The sequence below is a fragment of the Leptonychotes weddellii genome, chromosome 5 (genome assembly GCF_054177405.1).
Source record: "Leptonychotes weddellii isolate Sample4059 chromosome 5, ASM5417740v2, whole genome shotgun sequence".
NCBI lineage: Eukaryota > Metazoa > Chordata > Mammalia > Carnivora > Phocidae > Leptonychotes > Leptonychotes weddellii.
Window position 1 is genome coordinate 73504474 of NC_138373.1, and position 19536 is coordinate 73524009.

General features: G+C 41.0%; 2 protein-coding genes and 1 pseudogene across 3 annotated transcripts in view; 2 read left to right on the forward strand and 1 right to left on the reverse strand.

Moving 5' to 3' along the window:
• The window catches only part of AICDA (activation induced cytidine deaminase), a 12729-nt gene extending 5506 nt beyond the window's left edge, over positions 1–7223 (reverse strand). Inside the window, exons 1-3 of the mRNA XM_081818928.1 lie at positions 7140–7223; positions 1832–1979; positions 12–332 (exon numbers count right to left, since the gene is read on the reverse strand). Coding sequence (XP_081675054.1) covers positions 12–332; positions 1832–1979; positions 7140–7183 — 513 coding nt within the window. The 5' untranslated portion in view covers positions 7184–7223. The remainder of the gene's footprint in view (positions 1–11; positions 333–1831; positions 1980–7139) is intronic.
• RIMKLB (ribosomal modification protein rimK like family member B) overlaps positions 1–19536 on the forward strand; it is a 159207-nt gene that overhangs the window by 17547 nt on the left and 122124 nt on the right. The gene's annotated exons all lie outside the window — the stretch shown is intronic.
• Positions 5066–5165, forward strand: LOC115944830 (U6 spliceosomal RNA; annotated as a pseudogene).

Here is a 19536-nt window from a genome sequence, read left to right on the forward strand (position 1 = left end):
CGCCCCCCCACCCCGATTTTTCTCCTCTGAACTGCAATCCCAAACGAGGTCCCCTTCACACCTTTGAAGGTCATGATGGCGATCTGGACCCCCGCGCGGTGCAGCCGCCGCAGCCCCTCGGGCTCAGCCTTGCGGTCCTCGCAGAAGTAGAGGCGCGCGGTGAAGATCCTCAGACTGAGGTTGGGGTACCCTCTCAGAAAGTCGGCCACGTGCCGGGCACAGTCGTAGCAGGGGCTCCAGGAGGTGAACCAGGTGACGCGGTAGCACCGGCCAGGGTCCAGGTCCCAGTCGGAGATGTAGCGGAGGAAGAGCAACTCCACGTGGCAGCCCGACTGCGGACAGAGCAGAGGACTTAGGTGACGTTTAGTGACCTTTACTGCGGTGCCGGCAGCTTTATGGTCACTAATTCATCTGCCTTCCCCAGTAATCTTTTTTAGCGTGTCTGCAGTTTGGGCCTTAGGTTACAACAGAACAGAAAAGCAGGAGGATGCGATGAGTCTGGCTGAAGTAGCATCACAGTGTTCCAGAGTTTTGAGTTGTGTTCGCGAAGTTACTTCTGGCGCGTTTGTGGAGAAAGAAAATGGCCTGTTGCTGTAACATTGTGGAAATACACCAGACCACTAGGGGGAGGTAGGAAACATATGGTTGAGGACTGGAAGGGGTAAAAGAGATTAGGCTAAGGCCAACAGAGGGGTGTTGTAGGAGAGGTAATAGGACTGCTATGGGTTCAGAACAATTAAATAATGTGATTGCTCATCCTATGATCCCTGTGATTGTAACAGTTGCGCAATAATGAGATAGAGCAAATCTGCATAGTATTGCCGAAAAGTCATTAGTCCTAGAATCTGAAAGATCTAGGTTTCATTTCCTGGCATCCCCACTCAGGTGACTGGGACAACTCATCCAACTCTTGGATCTTCTAAGTCCTCACCAATAAAATGGCCTGGTATCGATCGTGAGGATTAAAGGAGAAGGAAAGAAAGGGTTGGTAACAGCAAACCCTTCTCTACTTAGAATGTGTCACATCACCGAACAGGAAAGAGATTAGAATGTAAAACAACTGAAGTGAGATAATTTACACAATACAAATGGAGGCAAAGGAAATTGAATCATAAAATAAACACTTAACAGTGAGCCAGACAATGTCCTTCCACCTATGGATTCTTCCCTGGGATCCCACCAGTATCAGATCTCACTGCCTGTTTTGAGACATGAAATACTCAGATTATGCAAACCCATCTGGATGGTGAAGTCGCTTGTAAATGTAATCCTCTGATAGATGCTGAGAGATTGATTTAATTAATCGACCAATTGAGGCTTCCCTGAGTATTCTGGGTCTCACCATGCTGAATGTACTCATTGGCCTATGATCTATGTGAGCAGGAGGGACTAGAAATCATTAGGGAAACAGAATTGAGTCATTATTTTTTCCTACTTTTTTCTTAATTTTCCCAAAAATTCTAAAGAAAGGGCATTTTCACATTTAAATTTAGCTTGAGTGAGCTGACAATATTCTTCCAAATCAAAAGGCTCTTACATTTGATTTCCTTAATCTCAAAGGCAATTCAGGTGCTGGGGAAAGGGAAGGAAAGTTTGGGGGCAGTTACTCTTGGCATTGAAGCAGGGTGTCACAGTAATGTGCCCAGCATGATCAGGGAGGACATGAAATGGCATGCTTTGGGGCATACCTGTTCTGGTTTCATGGATATAAAAAAGAAAGAGATTTGAGAAATCTGGTGGAGACCTAAACGTGAAACAGGCTGAAAGTAGTACTATCTGCATATGGTTCTGAAAGTGCCCGAAGTCTAGCTTGGAAGCAACTAATTGATACCTTGTTTCGAAGGTGACCAAAGTCCAGTGAAAAGGAGGTGGCACTATCCCTCCGCTTCACCACGTAGCACAAGTAGGTCTCATGGCGACCCTTAGCCCAGCGGACATTCTTGAAATGGTAAAGAAACTTCCTCTGCTTCATCAGGAGGCTGTGGGTGAGGAGAGGGAGGAACATTCAGGAGCAGCGCTCATTCTCCTGGCTTTCCTTCAGCTTTTAAAAATATCTATAATGACTTGAGCCAAACCAGAGAAGATCCTCTTCTTACTTCACTGGATGCCTGAGACTTACTGAACTTGGAATCCATTATAAAACCCTCTTCATGCTTATATTTAAGACCAATTGAGGGGCTCCTGGGTGGCTCAGTCAGTTAAGCGTCTGCCTTCAGCATGATCCCAGCATCCTGGGATCAAGTCCCACATTGGGTCTCTGTTCGGTGGGAGTCTGCTTCTCCCTCTGCCTGCAGCTCCCCCTGCTTGTGCTCACTCACTCTCTCTGACAAATAAAATCTTAAAAAAAAAAAAAAAAATTTGAGAGGTAGCCAGAACCCCCAAATGGTATGAACTCGCAGGACAGTCTCCTCTCATAGCTGTCTGTTAGATGCTGACAACTTGGACTTACAAACCTGTTCCTCGGTTCCATAATTTTTTCAGAGTTCCCCTCTAAACTCTACCTAAATGTCCAATATGTACTTCAAACCCAACCTGACCAAAACAGTAATTCCTAAAATGTCCTCTGTACTGACTATCCTGTCTCTCCTTACTTTTCCATCTCAAGTAACCAGGCGAAAAGCTTTGGCTCATCTTTGATTCTTCTTCATATTTAATGATTAAATTTATTGATTCAAATCTCTTTTGTTTTTCAGTATTTTTATTTTTTAAACCTCCAAATATTTCTTGAGTCTTTGTACCTGCGCTATTCCCTCTGTTCTCTGCTTACTCTCAAAGCCCTCACCTTTCAGCTTATCTCTTGTCCTGGCCTCTAAGCTGGTCTGTCTGGCCCCAGTCCCTCCAAAAGAACATTCTCCGTGCTGTGCCAGAGTGATCTCACAAAAGCCCAGGTGTGACCATGTCATTTCTATGTTGAAAAATCCCCAGTTGAATCTCCTGTGCCCACAGGATAAATCCCAAGCTCTAAGATGGTATTTAGGCCAGTTTTTACATTTGATCATCAAATCTGCATTTCTAGCTTCCTCTCCTGCTACTTTTCCCCTTCCCCTCCCTATCTTCAAGGCCTATGCAGCTGATCCCCTGGTGCTAGTGTCGGATCCTGTGGCTTTTTCTTTCCAGTCACCTTGCTGATGCGCTTCCTCTCAGTGAATGCTTTCCTACCTTTTTCCCCTGGACAAAACTTACATATCCTTCAAAGCCAGTTCACAGTTCAACTCTTCTTTCTCACCACCGCTTATCCCAACATTTCTAGGCAAAAAATCGAACACTTAACAGCAACAAAAACCCCTCCTGTAGTTTCCCTTCATTCTCCAGTTTATCTCTGTCAAAGCCCTCATCCTCTGTTACCAATTGATCACTGACATCTCTGTCTCCCCAATTGGATTTTTTGTGTTTTGAGGCAGAAAGTATCACTTTATGAGAAAAGATTTCTTTTTAATATCAGAGTAATATTTGTTAACTTGTATAATACAAAAAGTTGAAAGTTTCACATGTAAAAATACTAAAGAATTAAAATTTAGGGACACCTGGGTGGCTCAGTGGGTTAAGCATCTGACTCTTGATTTCAGCTCAGGTCATGCATGATCTCAGGGTTGTGAGAGTGAGCTCGCATTGGGCTCCCCCCTCAGTGTGGGAAGTCTGCTTAAGATTCCCTCCCTCTGCCCCCCCCCAACTTGCATGCACATCACTCTTTAAATATTAAACAAAATTTAAATTTAAAAAATTTAAAATTTAGGATACAGTGTCAAATAATTCGACATAGTATCTAAAAAAAATTACTGTTAAAAAATTTTTCTGGTCTTCTTATAGGCATGTTTACATGATTTTGATTATACTGATTTCATATGCAATTTTGCATCCTGCTGCTTTTTTAGCTTGGCAATATAATCTATTACTCTGTGTTGCTCACATGCAGGGACTTGCTCTGGTTTCCTTACGCCTAGCAGTGTTTTGCATGTCATAAGCACTAAATTGAATTGAATTTGTGGAAATACTCTTGGCTAACTGAAGTTTCTTTGCAGTTGTGGACATAAAACAAGCTATACATGTGGTTGATACCAAAGCACTAATGATGTCTCTCTCGTTTTTGTCCCTAGTCTTTTCCAGAAATGTATTCATCAAGTTGTGGAGATCATGCTGCCACCTAATGGCAGTGGGCAAAAGTGCAGTAAACTTGTAAAAGTAAAGACCTAGGCAAGGATTTGAATACGGTTTGCTGGCAAGAGAATTGAAACTTTTTTCACCTTTATTTATTTATTTTTTTTTAAGAATTGAGGTATAATTTACATACCTCACCCATTTAAAACGTGCGATTTTATGAGTCCTGGCGAATGTAAACACCCAAAACTGCAACCACAATCAGGACACAGAACATTTCCAGGGCACCCTTCCCCAAAATTTGCTCATTCACCTTTTCAGTCAGTTCTTCCCCAACCCTCTACGCAACGACTAATCTGCCTTCTGTAACTGTACATTACTATCCACTTCCTAGAATCCCATATAAGTCCTACATTATCTCTTACTTTGTGTCCAACTTCTTTCACTTAGCATAATGAATTTGAAATTCATTTGCTTTGCATGAATCAGTAGTTTGATCCTTTTTACTGCAAAGTAATATTCCACTGCATGGCCATAGCACATTTATCCCTCCACCTGTAGATGGACATTTGGATTGTTGCCACTTCGGGGCTGTTGTGAAGACAGCTTCTACAAACATGTACCAGTCTTTGGGAGGACATATGTTGAGAATTAATTTTAATGCAGTACATGTGATAGACCGTGAAGTTAAAAGTTAAATACCCAAGCATCAACCTTAAGAGTTAGGTAAACACAGATGAGTTTTTTATAGCTGTCTCAATTTAAATGTCGCGCTTCACACACAATGAAGCTTGTTGAAATACACTTTAGGCAGAGAACTAGATTTATCACCAGTATACACATTATACCAAACAGTATAAAAATTGTTGAATCATATTATTTTAGAATTAAAAATTGGCAGGAATCTGACATAATTGCTAACAAAGATCTAATAATTGTTGGCTTTACTTTAAAATGACAATTTTATTGCTTGCTTTGGCAGTACATATACTATAATTGGAGCGATACAGAGATTAGTATGGTCCCTGCACAAGGATGACACGCAAATCCATGAAGTGTTCCATATTTTTTGACCAAGATCGTAAGTTTTGATGGTAAAAACATGACATTTTCGCATACCAAAAAATAAAATAATTTTATAGTAATCATCATAGCACTTACCACCATTATTATTACTGTTGTGACATAATTTGCATATAGTCATCAGCATATATAAATTGAATACATAATAAGTGCTTAATCAATACTGAAGTGAAAGGGGGAAAAAAATCTCTTGGCTCAGTTTTAAACTGATAGCATCATTCCTTACTGATAAATTTCTCTAAACAGTTAACCTGCCCTCCTGGGCTGTCCAGCTGAGAAAGGGGTGGAGGGGGGGGTACTGTGTCATGCACAGGCATTATTAGGTGGGGATCTGCTGCTGGGAGAAAGCAAAGGTGTCCTGGGAGTATAGGAAAGGACATGGCTTAGGTAAGAGAATTCAGATGGACTTTTGCCTTCTGCTCACATGAAAATACGTAGTTCCTGTTTCTATCAGAAGTGACCAGTCACAGTGAAGCGAATTGCTTGATGGTGACCTTTTAATTAACTTTCTTGGTTCATCACCTTTAACTGTAGCTAGGAGCCCGTTTCAAGTACCCTCTTCTCTTAGTTTCTCTTTTGGGTACGAAGGACTTTGTAGGGGCAGTTTTTCAAGCTCACAAGTCGACAGCTGCCCTAGACAGCTGTGCTCCCTGAGGCAGAACATCGCTGCATCCCCAGCAATGCAAACCGGAGACAGATGCGTTAAAAATAATCATGACCGAGTCCTCTCCTGTCCTGTGCCATCACTAATGCCCTCTGCAGATGTTCTTTTCCCGAATGATAATTATGTATTTCCCTTTTTCTCCTGTTCCGTTTCATCTTTTCTCCTTGTTGCCTTTGAATTTCAACTATTAATTATTGCTTTGCATTTTATTATATACAGATATTTTCATTGAACCCTTTACCTCTGACTTAGACCTCAGATGAATTTTCAAAATCTCATTGCAAGCTGAGCACACAGCTGACATTTTTGCCCTCAAGAAAATTTTCTGAAGAACATTGAGTCTTCCATTAAAAATCTTAATTCTGGGGACACCTGACTTGCTCAGTCGGTGGAGCGTGCGACTCTTGATCTCAGGTTTGTGAGTTCGAGCCCCACATTGGGTATACAGATAGATTACTTAATAATACAGTCTTCAAAAAGATTTTAAAAAATAAAATCTTAATTCTGTAGTCTAAATTCTTTATAAAAGTTAAATTGAGATAAAGTATATGGATTAGGTATTCTCATATTTGTAGTAATCATAAAAGTAGGAATAAAGTTAAGTTGTGATAATAACTTGTCATAAACTACATGTGAAAACATTGTGTAAATCTTACAAAATACATTTTAAGAAATAAGTTAGCAGTGTCTGAAGAAATTGAAAGACTAAGTAAATAGTAAAAATGCCATTAACTGCCTAGTGATTGGAACTATAACATTAAATAACTTGACTGAATTTTTCTTCCTGTAATAGGTATATACCAGCATAGTGACTTTCAAGCAGTTTTTAATATTGGCATTAAAAAAATATTTTCCTTACTATGTAGCTAAATTATTCAGTAAAGGCTCCCCAGGAAAGTTTACAAAGTCCTTTTGCAATTGAATATTTACAAAATTAGTATTACAATTTCCACAACTGTCTTTAGTATACTAGATTATTGCTATTACCTCTTCATGATTTGAATCTTTAAACATTTGCTATGTTAATATTACCATAAACTAGTCCTAACTGCTGTACATGGCCATACATGGCCCATAAAAGTTCTTTTGGGTGTGGAAGAGAGACAGAACAGAGAGAATTAGGCAGAGAGCATGTAAGATCTGAAGAGATGAGACAGATCCAGAAAAATAAATGTGCATATTGACCAAGCAGTGAGTCAGATAGTGAGAGGAGAGAAAAGGATAGCTCCTGATCTGAAAACTCAGATGTGCTCTGAGAGAAAAGCCAGGGCAAGCACCCACAAGGAGACTGCTTTACCTGTCCATAGTGGATTCCAGAGTGTCTTTCTTAGTCTTAGGCATGGGAGGCTTGCCTCAAGTCCTGCTGCTTCACTGAACTCTGTCTGGCAAGGCATTGGCCCCACACATTCAAATTTGAGCTTACCCTCCTAGGCTCCTCCCCCCAGGCATCATCACCATCAGGTACCCCAACAGCCTTCCTCCTGTTTGGGTCCAAAAAAGATGGGCGGGGCTGTCATACAGAGTCACGTGGGTAAATGACTGAGGGCCACTCTGCTTAATGTATAGGTTCCTTTAGGGCTACATCTCTAAAAATCCAGTCTATGCTCCACAGGCAACAAAGATCAGGAGAGAGTAGCCGTAGACACTTTGGAAATTGTATTCCTGATGACAAATAATATCTTTAATTTTTTTAAAAAGATTTTATTTATTTGTCAGAGAGCACAAGCAGGGGGAGCAGTAGGCAGAGGGACTCAATCCCAGGACGCTGGGATCATGACCTGAGCCAAAGGCAGATGCTTAACCGACTGAGTCCCCCAGGTGTCCCATATCTTTAATTTTAAAAGCATAATAATAGTAATGTTCACTCAAGTAGCATATTGCACCCTGTTAGCTAAAGTATCTATTCCCTTGCTTAAGCGCACGCTGTCTCTTGACCAGCACTTACAGCTGCTGCTTTGTGGCCAAGCAAGTAAACTCAAGTCAGTTATATAGGACTTAGGAATAGAAATTTTGCATCCTAAACCAATGATTTTTTTCCCTTTCTGATTGCATTATAAGAATTGCTAGAAGACTAGATGATTGCACAAGAGAATTTTGCAAAAGCTGTCTTTTCCACGAAAGTCATATATGCTGAATTCAGAAGCAGCAGCATCCCAAACCATTAAAGAAATGTTTATTTCATCAGACAGAATCAGCATCTAAATGACTGCGTTGAACTTGGAACACAGGTTGGGCTTTTCGAATAAAAGGCTTTAAATCCCTGCCCTCATACGATTTGGTCTATTAAAGATTTGGCTTCTGCCTCCAACTTCAGTCTGTATGCATTCTATTTCTTCATTCAATAGAAAATACCTAACTACGTGATGGAAACTGGGTACTGGGGATACAGTGGTGAGTAAAGCAGCTAGGGTCTCAGCTCCCCTCTTACCTCAAGGCTTTAAATATCATCTATACATTGATTCCCAAATCTCTAGCTCTAGCTTGGACTACTTCCTTGAACTCAGGACAAATGCAAACCACTTCTGCCTCAGCATCTCCATTTAAATATCTGATGGGCATCTGAAACATGCTTCAAACTGAGCACCTGTTCTCTCTCAACACACCCGTTCCTTTTGTCATCTTTCCTATCTTGGTGGTGATGTCATCCCTCCCACGGCTCTGGCCAACCTGGCAGTCTTCCTTGATTGCTGTCTTCCTTTTAAAGTCCAGTCCATTAGCAAATCCTGTTAACTCTACTTGCAGAATAAATCCAGAACTGGCCACTTTTCAACACCTCCAGGTCCGAGCAACCTGGATTGCTGCATTTAGCCTCCCAACTGCTCTTCCCGTTTCACCCTCCTTAAATTACAGTCTATTCTTTACACAGGAGTCAGGGTAATCCTTTCAACACCGCCCCCCCTTTTTTTTTTTTAAGATTTTATTTATTTGAGAGAGAGGAGAGAGAGGAGGGAGGGAGAGGGAGAAGCAGACTTCCTGCTGAGCAGAGAGCCGGATGTGGGGCTTGACCCCAGAACCCCAGGATCATGACCTGAGCCGAAGGCAGACGCTCAATGGACTGAGCCACCGAGGCGCACCATTGAAACCCTTCAGATCATGTCACTCCTCTGTCAATACTCTCCATGTCTCCCCATTCTCTCACTAATAGCCAACATCCTTACATGACTCACAAGACCCTCTACCATCTGCCCCTGCTTTACCTCTAAATTTTACCTTCAGGGGCACCTGGCTGACTCAGTTGGTAAAGCTTGCAATTCTTGATCTAGGGGTTGTAAGTTCGAGCCCCAAGTTGGGTGTAGAGATTACTTTAAAAATAAAATCTTGGGGCGCCTGGGTGGCTCAGTTGTTAAGCGTCTGCCTTCGGCTCAAGTCATGATCCCAGGGTCCTGGGATCGAGCCCCGCATCGGGCTCCCTGCTCTGCAGGAAGTCTGCTTCTCCCTCTCCCACTCCCCCTGCTTGTGTTTCCTCTCACTCTGTCTCTCTCTCTCTGTCAAATAAATAAATAAAATCTTTAATAAATAATAAAAATAAATAAATAATAAAATCTTAAAAAAAATGATCACCTTTAATTCTCTCCCTTGCTTACACAAGGAACACCCACTCCTACCCCACTTACTGATCCCCCTGCCTGGAGTGATCTTTCCCTGTATCTCATTATGGGTTTTTTTTTTAAGCTTTTATTTTAATTCTAGTATAGCTAACTGTTGTATTAGTTTCAGGTGTTATATCATTACAGTTTGATTTCCTTATTTATGTCTTAACTCAGATATGTCCTTGTAGTTGAGGATTTTCCTAGCTACCATGTATCTAAAATTTCAACTGTAGCCCACAAGCCTCACATTTCCTCTTTCCCTAATTCATACTTCTTTTTACTACTTATCACAAAATGCACTGTGATCTCTGTTCCTCAGTGAATCTTAGTTCTATGAGGGGAGGGATTTTTGTCTTTGTTTTCCCCCACGACGATATCACTAGTACCTAGTACCTGGTTGGCCTATAGTAGACACCGAATGAATGTAGAATGGATGAATCAAGAAGGATCTCATGGACCTTACATTCAAATGGGAAACAATAATCAAGTAATCTGTAAATACGTCATTGAAACAGATGTTTACTGTGAAAGAAAAGTACACATCACATAACCAGAAACTGGCCAGCCCATGATCACTGGAAGGACTCCTGGTTGGGAGATGGTAATAGACAATGTCTTAACTCCCTTCTCAGTCCGAGACTCCCTGATGGTTGGGTTATGGAAGAAAGGCAGTATTCACTACTTCATCTTAACATTCCATGCTCTGACCCAGAAACTTTATAATTACATCCTTTGTTAAACCATAGAAGTTTAGACTTTCCGATTTGCCCTACTCCTCCCTTCACACTATCAAAGCTGGGACATTAAGGGAAATTTCTGAAGTGGGTTAATGCATAGAACAGCTAGTAGTTTTGAGAGCTTATTATGGTTAGACATTATACTAAGACTTTAAAGACAAAGTAAACATATTTAGGAAAACTGTGGTGGGACAAAGTCTCTTGTATGCTCCTGAGTTGTGCTCCTGGTCATTGATTCTATAGATTGGAAATTCTGCTTTGCTTCATGGTGGGTACCCAGCCAAGGATGGCCTGATGCTAGTTCACTCTCAGGACTCTCTTAAGGAGGGAGTGGATTTAATGCAGGGAAGCCTCACTAAGCTTTACGAGGCTATCTCTCACTTGCCTCCAATAAACCACACCAAAATGCAAAGGTACAGCAGATTTCACTGAAGTGTTGGAGAAATCCAAGGGAATAATACACGTGAAAGAAGTCATAAATTAATAGGCTAATTTTGGCTTTTTATAGTTTCAGAAAGAATTTCAAAAGAACTAGGCTCTTCACAGGACTCTGCTCAAGACTACACCCATTCCTGCCCTCCAGTCTACTCCTCTTGGTCAAAAAGCCTCTCTTTCTCACTTCCACAGGGAAACTCGACCTTGGATTCTCCTGGATTATTCTCACCCATGGATCCATTTCCTATCTAGACATTTATTTCTCCAAGTCTTTATTTCTGAAAAAGATTCTAAGGGCACCAGAAAGTGACCTTTGGCACTCTGAATTCCATGGAACAGATGGGTGGGGGCAGAGGGAAGGACACTTCACAAATTCCTCTGCAGAGACCACAGTGGGGCAGGGCCACAGGCAAGTTGATTCCTTTAAATTGTCTCCTCAGATAAGAGTTGGGCCTTTACCATATTTTTATCCAATTGTCCAGAGAATTACACACACACACACACATCCTCCCAAAAGATAAATATTAATTTTTAGAGGTGGTATTATCTCCAAATCCAAAAACTAGAAATTTCCCATCAGCCCAAAACTTTTCATGATTATGCCAAACTGTATTTAGTTCCCGTTATGTATTCTCTCATCAAATTATACCCCTTTGTTCCAGCCAGAAGTAAGAAAACTGGCCCATTGCTGATCCACGTGCCTCTTTGTTTGGTTTTGGTTTGATTTGTTTTCATTTTTTGCAGTTTTAATCATTTCTAAGTGTATAATTCAGTGGTGTTAATTGTATTCACAGTGTTGTACAATCATCACCACTGTCTGTTTCCAAAACGTTTTCATCACCCCAAAAACAAACTTCATAACCATTAAGCAATAACTCACCATTCCCTCCTTGTACATCCTGGTAACCTCTAATCTACTTTCTTAATTTGCCTACTCTAGATATTCCATGTAAGTGAAAAACATACAAGGTTTGTCCATTTGTGTTTGGTTTATTTCACTTTGTCAGTTTTCAAGATTCATGATACAGCATGTATCAGAACATCATCCCTTTTTATGGTTTATACATTTATAATGTTCCATTGTATGTATATAGCACATTTTACTTATCCATGCATCTGGACACTTGGGTTTCCACCTTTTGGTTATTGTGCATAGTGTCGCAATGAAGATTTGCATACAGCATGAGTCCTTGTTTTTGGTTTTTTTTAAAGATTTTATTTATTTGACACAGAGACAAAGAGAACACAAGCAGGGGGAGAAGCAGGTTTCCCTCTGAGCAAGGAGCCAGATGCGGGACTTGATTCCAGGTCCCTAGGACCATGACCTGAGCTGAAGGCAGCGGCTTAACTGACTGAGCCACCCAGGCGCTCCTGAGTCCTTGTTTTCAAAACTAGAAGTGGAGTCACCTTCTGAATGACATAGACATACACGCGTGCGCGTGCACACACACACACACACACACACACATATTCTGGCTGAGGGTTGCCTAGCTGGCTCAGTTGGTACAGTGTGCGACTCTTCATCTCGGGACTGTGAGTTTGAGCACCACGTTGGATGTAGACATTAGGAAAAAAGTAAAATCTTGAAAAAATAATTCTGGCTGAAACTGTGATCACTTTAAAAGACCCAACGGCTCCTCACATAGGGGCCCTCCTGGCTGGGGAGAGATTTTCATTCTACTTTTCACAAGCCCATTTAATAGCTGAGAAGTAGAAAAGCTACACATAACTTCTGAACCCAAGTCAGCAGTTCTTCCATACTGTCCATGCAATACTATCAGGCTGGTAAAAACAACCCCACAGAACCGTAATCAGTTTGAACATACCAGCTCAGCAATCTTTATCAGAGCTACAGAGAAGGATTTTCCCCCTGTATTACTGTATCACTTAGAAGTCGGTTTGGCTAGATATGTCAGGCAAACTCAATGAATTACTTAATGGAAGATAGAATTTCTCTCCCACATAAAACATGTAGGTGTCTAGCAGGGAATTTAAAATCTAACTGAAACATGCATTTTGGAGCTCTTTATTTTTATCAACAGTATCTGTGGGTCACCTTTTTAGCCAGGATGTTTTTCTCATCTCTCAGTTCAGTGATGCGGCATGAGTCTCAGCCAGGCACCACTGGGAAATGAAATGCTGCATATCGGGAACCATACAAGAATGGGGGTGTGGGAGAGAATATAGGAAGGTAGCTATGGGTGTACTTCACTGGTTCAGGTGGTGGAGCATATCACTCTTGATCTCCAGTCTGGGATGTAAGTTTGAGCCCCACGTTGAGTGTGGAGATTAATTTTAAAAAAGATGGCTATGGAGTCAATTCCTCCAAATTGGTTTCTGAGGCAGAGTTACCTGTGGATATTTACTTCATCTCTAAAGCAGATTTTTTTTTTTTTTTTACATTTTATTCTAAAGCAGATTTGATACGATGTTGGCAAAATCTATGAACACAACATAAGTACATTCTTGTATATCTCCTGCTTGAAAATCTTTTCAGTGTATAGACTTAAAAAGATTTCTCCAACAGATGTAAAAGTTTTAAATATTTATTACTTGAATTGAAAATGAAGTTTCTGGAGAGAGGATGTTTTGATGTTCTGCTTTGAGGGCAATTCAAAAAGTACTCTTGTAAGTTATGAATAAAATCTTAGAAAACTGAAATTCATTCAGTTAATATTTATGGAAGGCCTACTATGAGAAAGCATAAGGCTGAGCTTATGATGCACATTGTAGTTCTTCAAGGAATTCATAATTTTGTTTGAAGTTTTAAAGCTAGACAAAATAACTTACATGACAATATAAAAGAATTAAATATCAATGGAAGACAAATCTAAAAATTACAGAACCAGGGGCACCTGGGTGACTGACTTGGTTGGGTGTCCAGCTCTTGGTCGGCTCTGGTGGTGATCTCAGAGTCATGGGATTTGGCCCCGTATTGGGCTTGGCATTCAGCATGGAGCCTGCTTGTCCCTCTCCCTTTGCTCCTCCCCACACTCACTCTCTCAGATAATCTTTTAAAAAATAAAAAATAAAAATAAAAATTACGGAATCATATTTCAGAGTTGAGGAACTTTAGTGTATATATAGCCCTATGCTTCTCAAAATGACATATGCTTATTTGGAGATACACTTAAATATGAGTGCATGACCGTATATCAGATCAAAACTGCAGGATAAATATGTCGTGCTATCCTAGAACATAAAAGCTTTCCAGAGATTAGGGGGAAACAGCAATTTTGGTTTTTTATTTTATTTGTTTTTTTTTACAGGCCCCACTCAGGAAAGAATGCACCAAATACCCCTTGCATTTTTTAAGCAAATGACAAAGACCTAGTTTACCAGCTTTACTTTTTTAAACCTAAGCTTAACGTTACATATTTAAACAATTGTCAAAACTTACTAAGTTGCCAGCAGTCATAAACAACTAGAAAAACATTCTCAATTTACATTAAATGAGAAATGTATTACCATTAATGCATTAATATCTCTCACTACTAAATACTGAAAAAAATATTTTTTTGTGAAAGATTCATCCTGGCAATGTCTACTTCACAGTGTATGGGCGCCTGGGTGGCTCAGTCGTTAAGCGTCTGCCTTCGGCTCAGGTCATGATCCCAGGGTCCTGGGATCGAGCTCCGCAGCGGGCTCCTTGCTCAGCGGGGAGCCTGCTTCTCCCTCCCCCACTCCCCCTTCATGTGTTCCCTCTCTCGCCGTGTCTCTCTCTCTGTCAAATAAATAAATAAAATCTTAAAAAAAAAACAAAACTTCACAGTGTATGAAAGAATCCTGGCCACCTTGCTTTACATTTAAAGTAGAATATAATATGCACATTCATTTTCCTTACATTATATGGCTTTTCCCCAATATCCTCTCCCACCCTCATGTAAAAAGTAAGAGTTCTCAAAACATGGAAGATTTCAAAGATGATTCTCCCTTGTAGGTAGAGTAAGCCCACATTTGGAAGGCTCACAAGTGTGATTGCTAATATAGCATCATGTAAATGTTAAGAATAAAACAGATTCCAGGGAAATTTCAGCCTAATGTGGGTTATTTGGGATTATATCCTCAGATCATCAGCATTTATTACCTTTTTTTTTTAAGATTTTATTCATTTATTTGAAAGAGGGAAAGAGAGCATGCAAGCACATGGAAGGAGAGGGAGAAGCAGACTCCCCGCTGAGCAGGGAGCCTGACTTGGGGCTCGATCCCAGGATCCCAAGACCATGACCTGAGCCAAAGGCAGACGCTTAACCGACTGAGCCACCCAGGTGGCCCATTTTACTCTTTTATAGAGGGAAATATGAATAACAATGGTTCTCTAATTCTCCATAGAAAGCATGAATCCTAAAGCATCCCAAGCAGTTGTCTACTAACCTCATACTTGTATAATTCCAATAACAGGACATACATCACCCACATCCATGAGCTCAGGTGGCTACTGTGTGTGAATGTGAAAGCATGGTATTTGGAATATGTGGAATATGCCTGCTAAAAACTTAACCACCCTCTCTCCGGGTAACAGAAGCCCCATGAGCAAAGGCAGGGACTGTGTGGATGTGCTTCATCTGTTTTAGCAACAATGAGTAGTTTAGTTCGGTTTGAGTGATGGCTCATAACAAAACAATGACGACAGATAAAATTGAGATGGTATTCATATTTCGTGTAAGCTTTTTTTAAAATTTTTTATTTATTTGTGAGAGGGAGGGAGAGTGTGCCATCGTGCACAAGTGCGCGAGCACGAGCATGGGGGGAGGGGCAGAGGGAGAGGGAGACGCGGGACTCCCCGTTGAGCAGGGAGCCCATATGGGCTCGATCCTTGGATCCTGGGATCATGATCCCAATCGAAGAGAGACACTTAACTTACTGAACCACCCAGGCACCCCTCATGTAAGTTTCTTAAGGAAAGCTTTTGAACAAAGTAGAGAGTTCTATACCTTGCACAACGACTATAAATAAAAAGCTATTGAAGAGGCATGATTTGTTCAGCATAAGAAAATAATTTTTTCCCCCCCAGAGGCTGTATTCCCTGCTTCCCTTTCTCTTAAAAGAAGGAAAATTACATCTCTTATAATTACAATAGCATTTTTTTTTCCTGGGCATTTGGAGTTGGTGCAGTTAAAAAGACCATTTTTTGAGGTTTCATTTTGCTATTTTTAAAACTTATTTTCCTTACTAATTACCCTCTCCCCTCACCAACTTCCCTTGAAAAACCACAGGACAACCTGGTTAGTTTATTTTTAACAAAAACAACATGACTTGGAAATTATGCCTCTGGTAGCTGAGTGAAGTTTTGCACATCTGGACTTCACCACTGCTGATCTTCATCATGGGAAGCTCGTGGTGAGGTTTCATTCTGGCCATCGTGTGAGGCCAAAAGGCCCCCTGGGAATCCTCCAGGGCACACATTCCTGGGTCTGTGAGCCAAGATGCTCAGATAATGACTCCCCAGGCCACTATTTTTGGGCACCAGGTAGATTGTTCAATATGATACTTTCTTGTTTTTGAAAAAGCCCAAAAAGGGATCCATGTGGGTAAAGTGTGGTTTTTGGAGTGCTTTAACTTCTGCATTTCCTGATTTTTGTTTTTCTCAGTTGGCTGCCAGACACATTACTGAATTTCTCTGGGGTATGAACAAGTTGAAGGACAGACCTTTAAGCATATACAGGAATTACTCATCCACCTTCCGCTGTGCAGCTGCCCGGGTCTCAGGTTGAGAGAACAAACAAGTATTCATCAAAAGCCTAGGGCTGGGCACAGGGCTGAAGAAAGTTATTTTCAGTGGGAAAAGTCACGAAAGAAGCTTCATTGATCATGCACATAATGAAAAATAGTAGAGTAGTGGGAAAAGCTGGGTTTTGAAATTAAGCACATTGAGTTGAATCGTCTCTGCCACTTCCTAGCAGAGTGTCTGCGTGTGTCTGTTTCAGTTTCCCCACATGTAAAATGTGGGAAAAAAAAAAGTAATAACAGCTAATCTTTAGTGTGCACATACTTTATGCAAGCTTCTGTGCCAAGCATGTTGCATATATTAAGTATAAGAGGTGGGGACTATTACCCCAATTTTCAGCCATGAACACTGAAGCTCAGATACGAAACAACTATCCTGCAGGATTGTTAAAGATAATGTAAGCAAGGGACGCCACACGATGCCTAGTGCATGGCAGATATTCTATAAAGAACTGGTTTTATAAGATATCTTATAGAACTGATAAATTTAGAAGGTCAGATATTTTAAAAATATCAGCCGGGATCATCAGCACGTTATGGGAGCACATGGTTTTCTGATTAGTAATAAAATGTGAGTGAGGAGTTTTGAGGTTCTCACACTTCAGTGACAGTGAGTGTATAAAATTGCAGATTCTGGTCTTTAATCCCTAAAGAGTTTATTCAGTAAGTCTGGAATGCAGTCCAGGTTCTCTGCCTTTCTGACAAGCGGCCATTCATTCCAAAGCAGGTGGTCTGGTTGGAACCTAACTTTGAAAAATATTGGCCTAGTTGAACTCAAATCTCTCCCAGCTCTAAAATTCTGTGTTTGTATGACTTCGCTCTACAATTTTGTGTTTATATGACTTCACATAGTTTTGAAAAATTGGAGAGTGTTTGCTTCATTGCTTTTTAGCCAATTGAAATGCCAGGGAAAATTAGAGATGCTCCAAATAACATGGAGATCTTTTCTCTTTTTGTGGGAAGGTACATTCCAAAGACCAAATTCCATGTTACTTGTTTGCTCAGTGATGTAAGGAATGATGATTCCCATCTTGACAAAACTGCTCCGAAGTGGATAAGGTACAGTTCCTAAAGAAAGCATAGCATATTAGAAACAATATGTTACCTGTGGAATTGCCATTCTCCTCTATTTCTCTCTAAATAATCCTGAACAGTTGAAATCAAATCACCCTCTGCTCTAAGGAAGTCCTGGCACCATATTGGCAAATTCTTCCTCTGTTTTTGTAGAGTCTGTGCTGATTATTGCCTTTCTTCTCAATAATTGTTCTGTCACTGATAATTAAATCATACCCTCTTGGTTTTATTATAGTCAGTATTCCTGATGAGATTTGAGAAACAGCTACTTGATATCAGCAGCTCCAAATTGTGTGTAGCCTGGTTTTCTCTTCCCCCACAACCCTCACATCTTCCCTCCTCCTCTACTCACCCATACATTGGCCAAAAGTACCAACAAAGATCTCTTCGCTTTACCAGAGGGAGACTGGAAGAGCCAAACTATATCAGTAATAGTAGAAAAAAGACCACCACTAACTCATCCAGTGCACTCAGCATTTTGGTTAATTTATTCAGCATGGTCCTGTCTCCCACACATCTTGGTTACTTTAGACCTCCGTCCACAGGTTCCATAGACGAGGTATGGCTACAGCATATGAAGAAGTCAAAGTTCTCCCTGTTGAGAAAGTTATCTTGGATATGCTCTGTAACTAGTTGTTTGTGCCCCAAAGAAATAACCTTTTTTTAAAGATTTTATTTATTTATTTATTTGAGAGAGACAGGGAGAGTGCCTGCATGCAAGCAGGTGGAGGAGCAGAGGAGGGAGAGGGACAAGCTGACTGTGCTGACCTCGGAGCCTGACATGGGGCTTGAACTCAGGACCCTAAGATCATGACCTGAGCCAAAACCAAGAGTTGGACACTTAACCAACTGAGCCACCCAGGCACCCCTTCATACAGATCATTTTAACAAGCATGGTTATGGCAGACACAAAAGGTCACAGAGTATATGATTCCATTTATATTAAATATCCAGAATAAGTGAATTCTGAGAGGCAGAAAGCAGATTGGTGGTTTCCCAGGGGCTGGAAGGAGGAGGAATAGGGAATAACTGCGTAATGGATATGGAGTTTTCTTTTGGGGTGATAGTTTTGGAAGTAGGGGGGCACCTGGTTGGCTCAGTCAGAAGAACATGCGAGTCTTGATCTTGGGGTTGTGAGCTGGAGTCCCATGTGGGGTGTAGAGATTACTTAAATGAGTAAACTTAAAAAAAGTGTGGAAGTGAAGAAAGCAAAGGTGATTAACACCCTGGGACAGAGAAGAGGAGTAGTAATGGGAATGGGAAGGAAGAACTCAGATATAAATGGCAAGTTCACCAACACTTAGGGAGTAGGTGCTAATGGGAACTGAAGGCTGTGGGCACGGCTGTACAAAATTAAGGACCTCTTTATTTCTGAACAGGAGGAAACACAATATGTAGTATAAATTAAAGCATTGCTTTATCTCTAATCAAAAATTAAACCTGAAAAGAAACAAAATGTATGCCATTGCAGGAAACAAAAGGTGTTACTCAAAGCAGAAAGAAACAAGTTGAGTAACAAGTGACTCTACTCTCATTGAGGGAAGGCAATCTGTCTTACTTGACTTTGTAGTCCCAGCAAGGTGCCAGGCATAGATAGTCAAAAGTTGCTGCTGATCTCTCAGCTCCTCTTCTATTTAAGATTTTTTATTTATTTATTTGACACAGAGAGACACAGTGAGAGAGGGAACCACAAGCAGGGGAAGTGGGAGAGGGAGAAGCAGGCTTCCTGCTGAGCGAGGAGCCCGATGCAGGGCTCGATCCCAGGAACCCGGGATCATGACCTGAGCCGAAGGCAGACGCTTAACGACTGAGCCACCCAGGCGCCCCTGTCAACTCTTTTTCTAACTATCTAATCCACTTAATCTAAACAATGGTCCTAAGTGTTTGGTATCATTGAGTTCTCCTGAGGCATGGAAAGGTTAGGATCATAATGGCGGAGTTAGGATTTGCATCCAGGTGGTTTAGCTCCAGAGTTTGTGCTCTGAAACACTTGCTATATTTCCCCAAGGAATCAAAGACACAATAATTAAAAGAATGACTAGTCAGCAAACATATGAATTCTCTTTATCCTTCTGAGGAGAGGAAAAAGTACGAACCTCTTTGGCATTTCCAATGTTCTTCTGGCCAGATT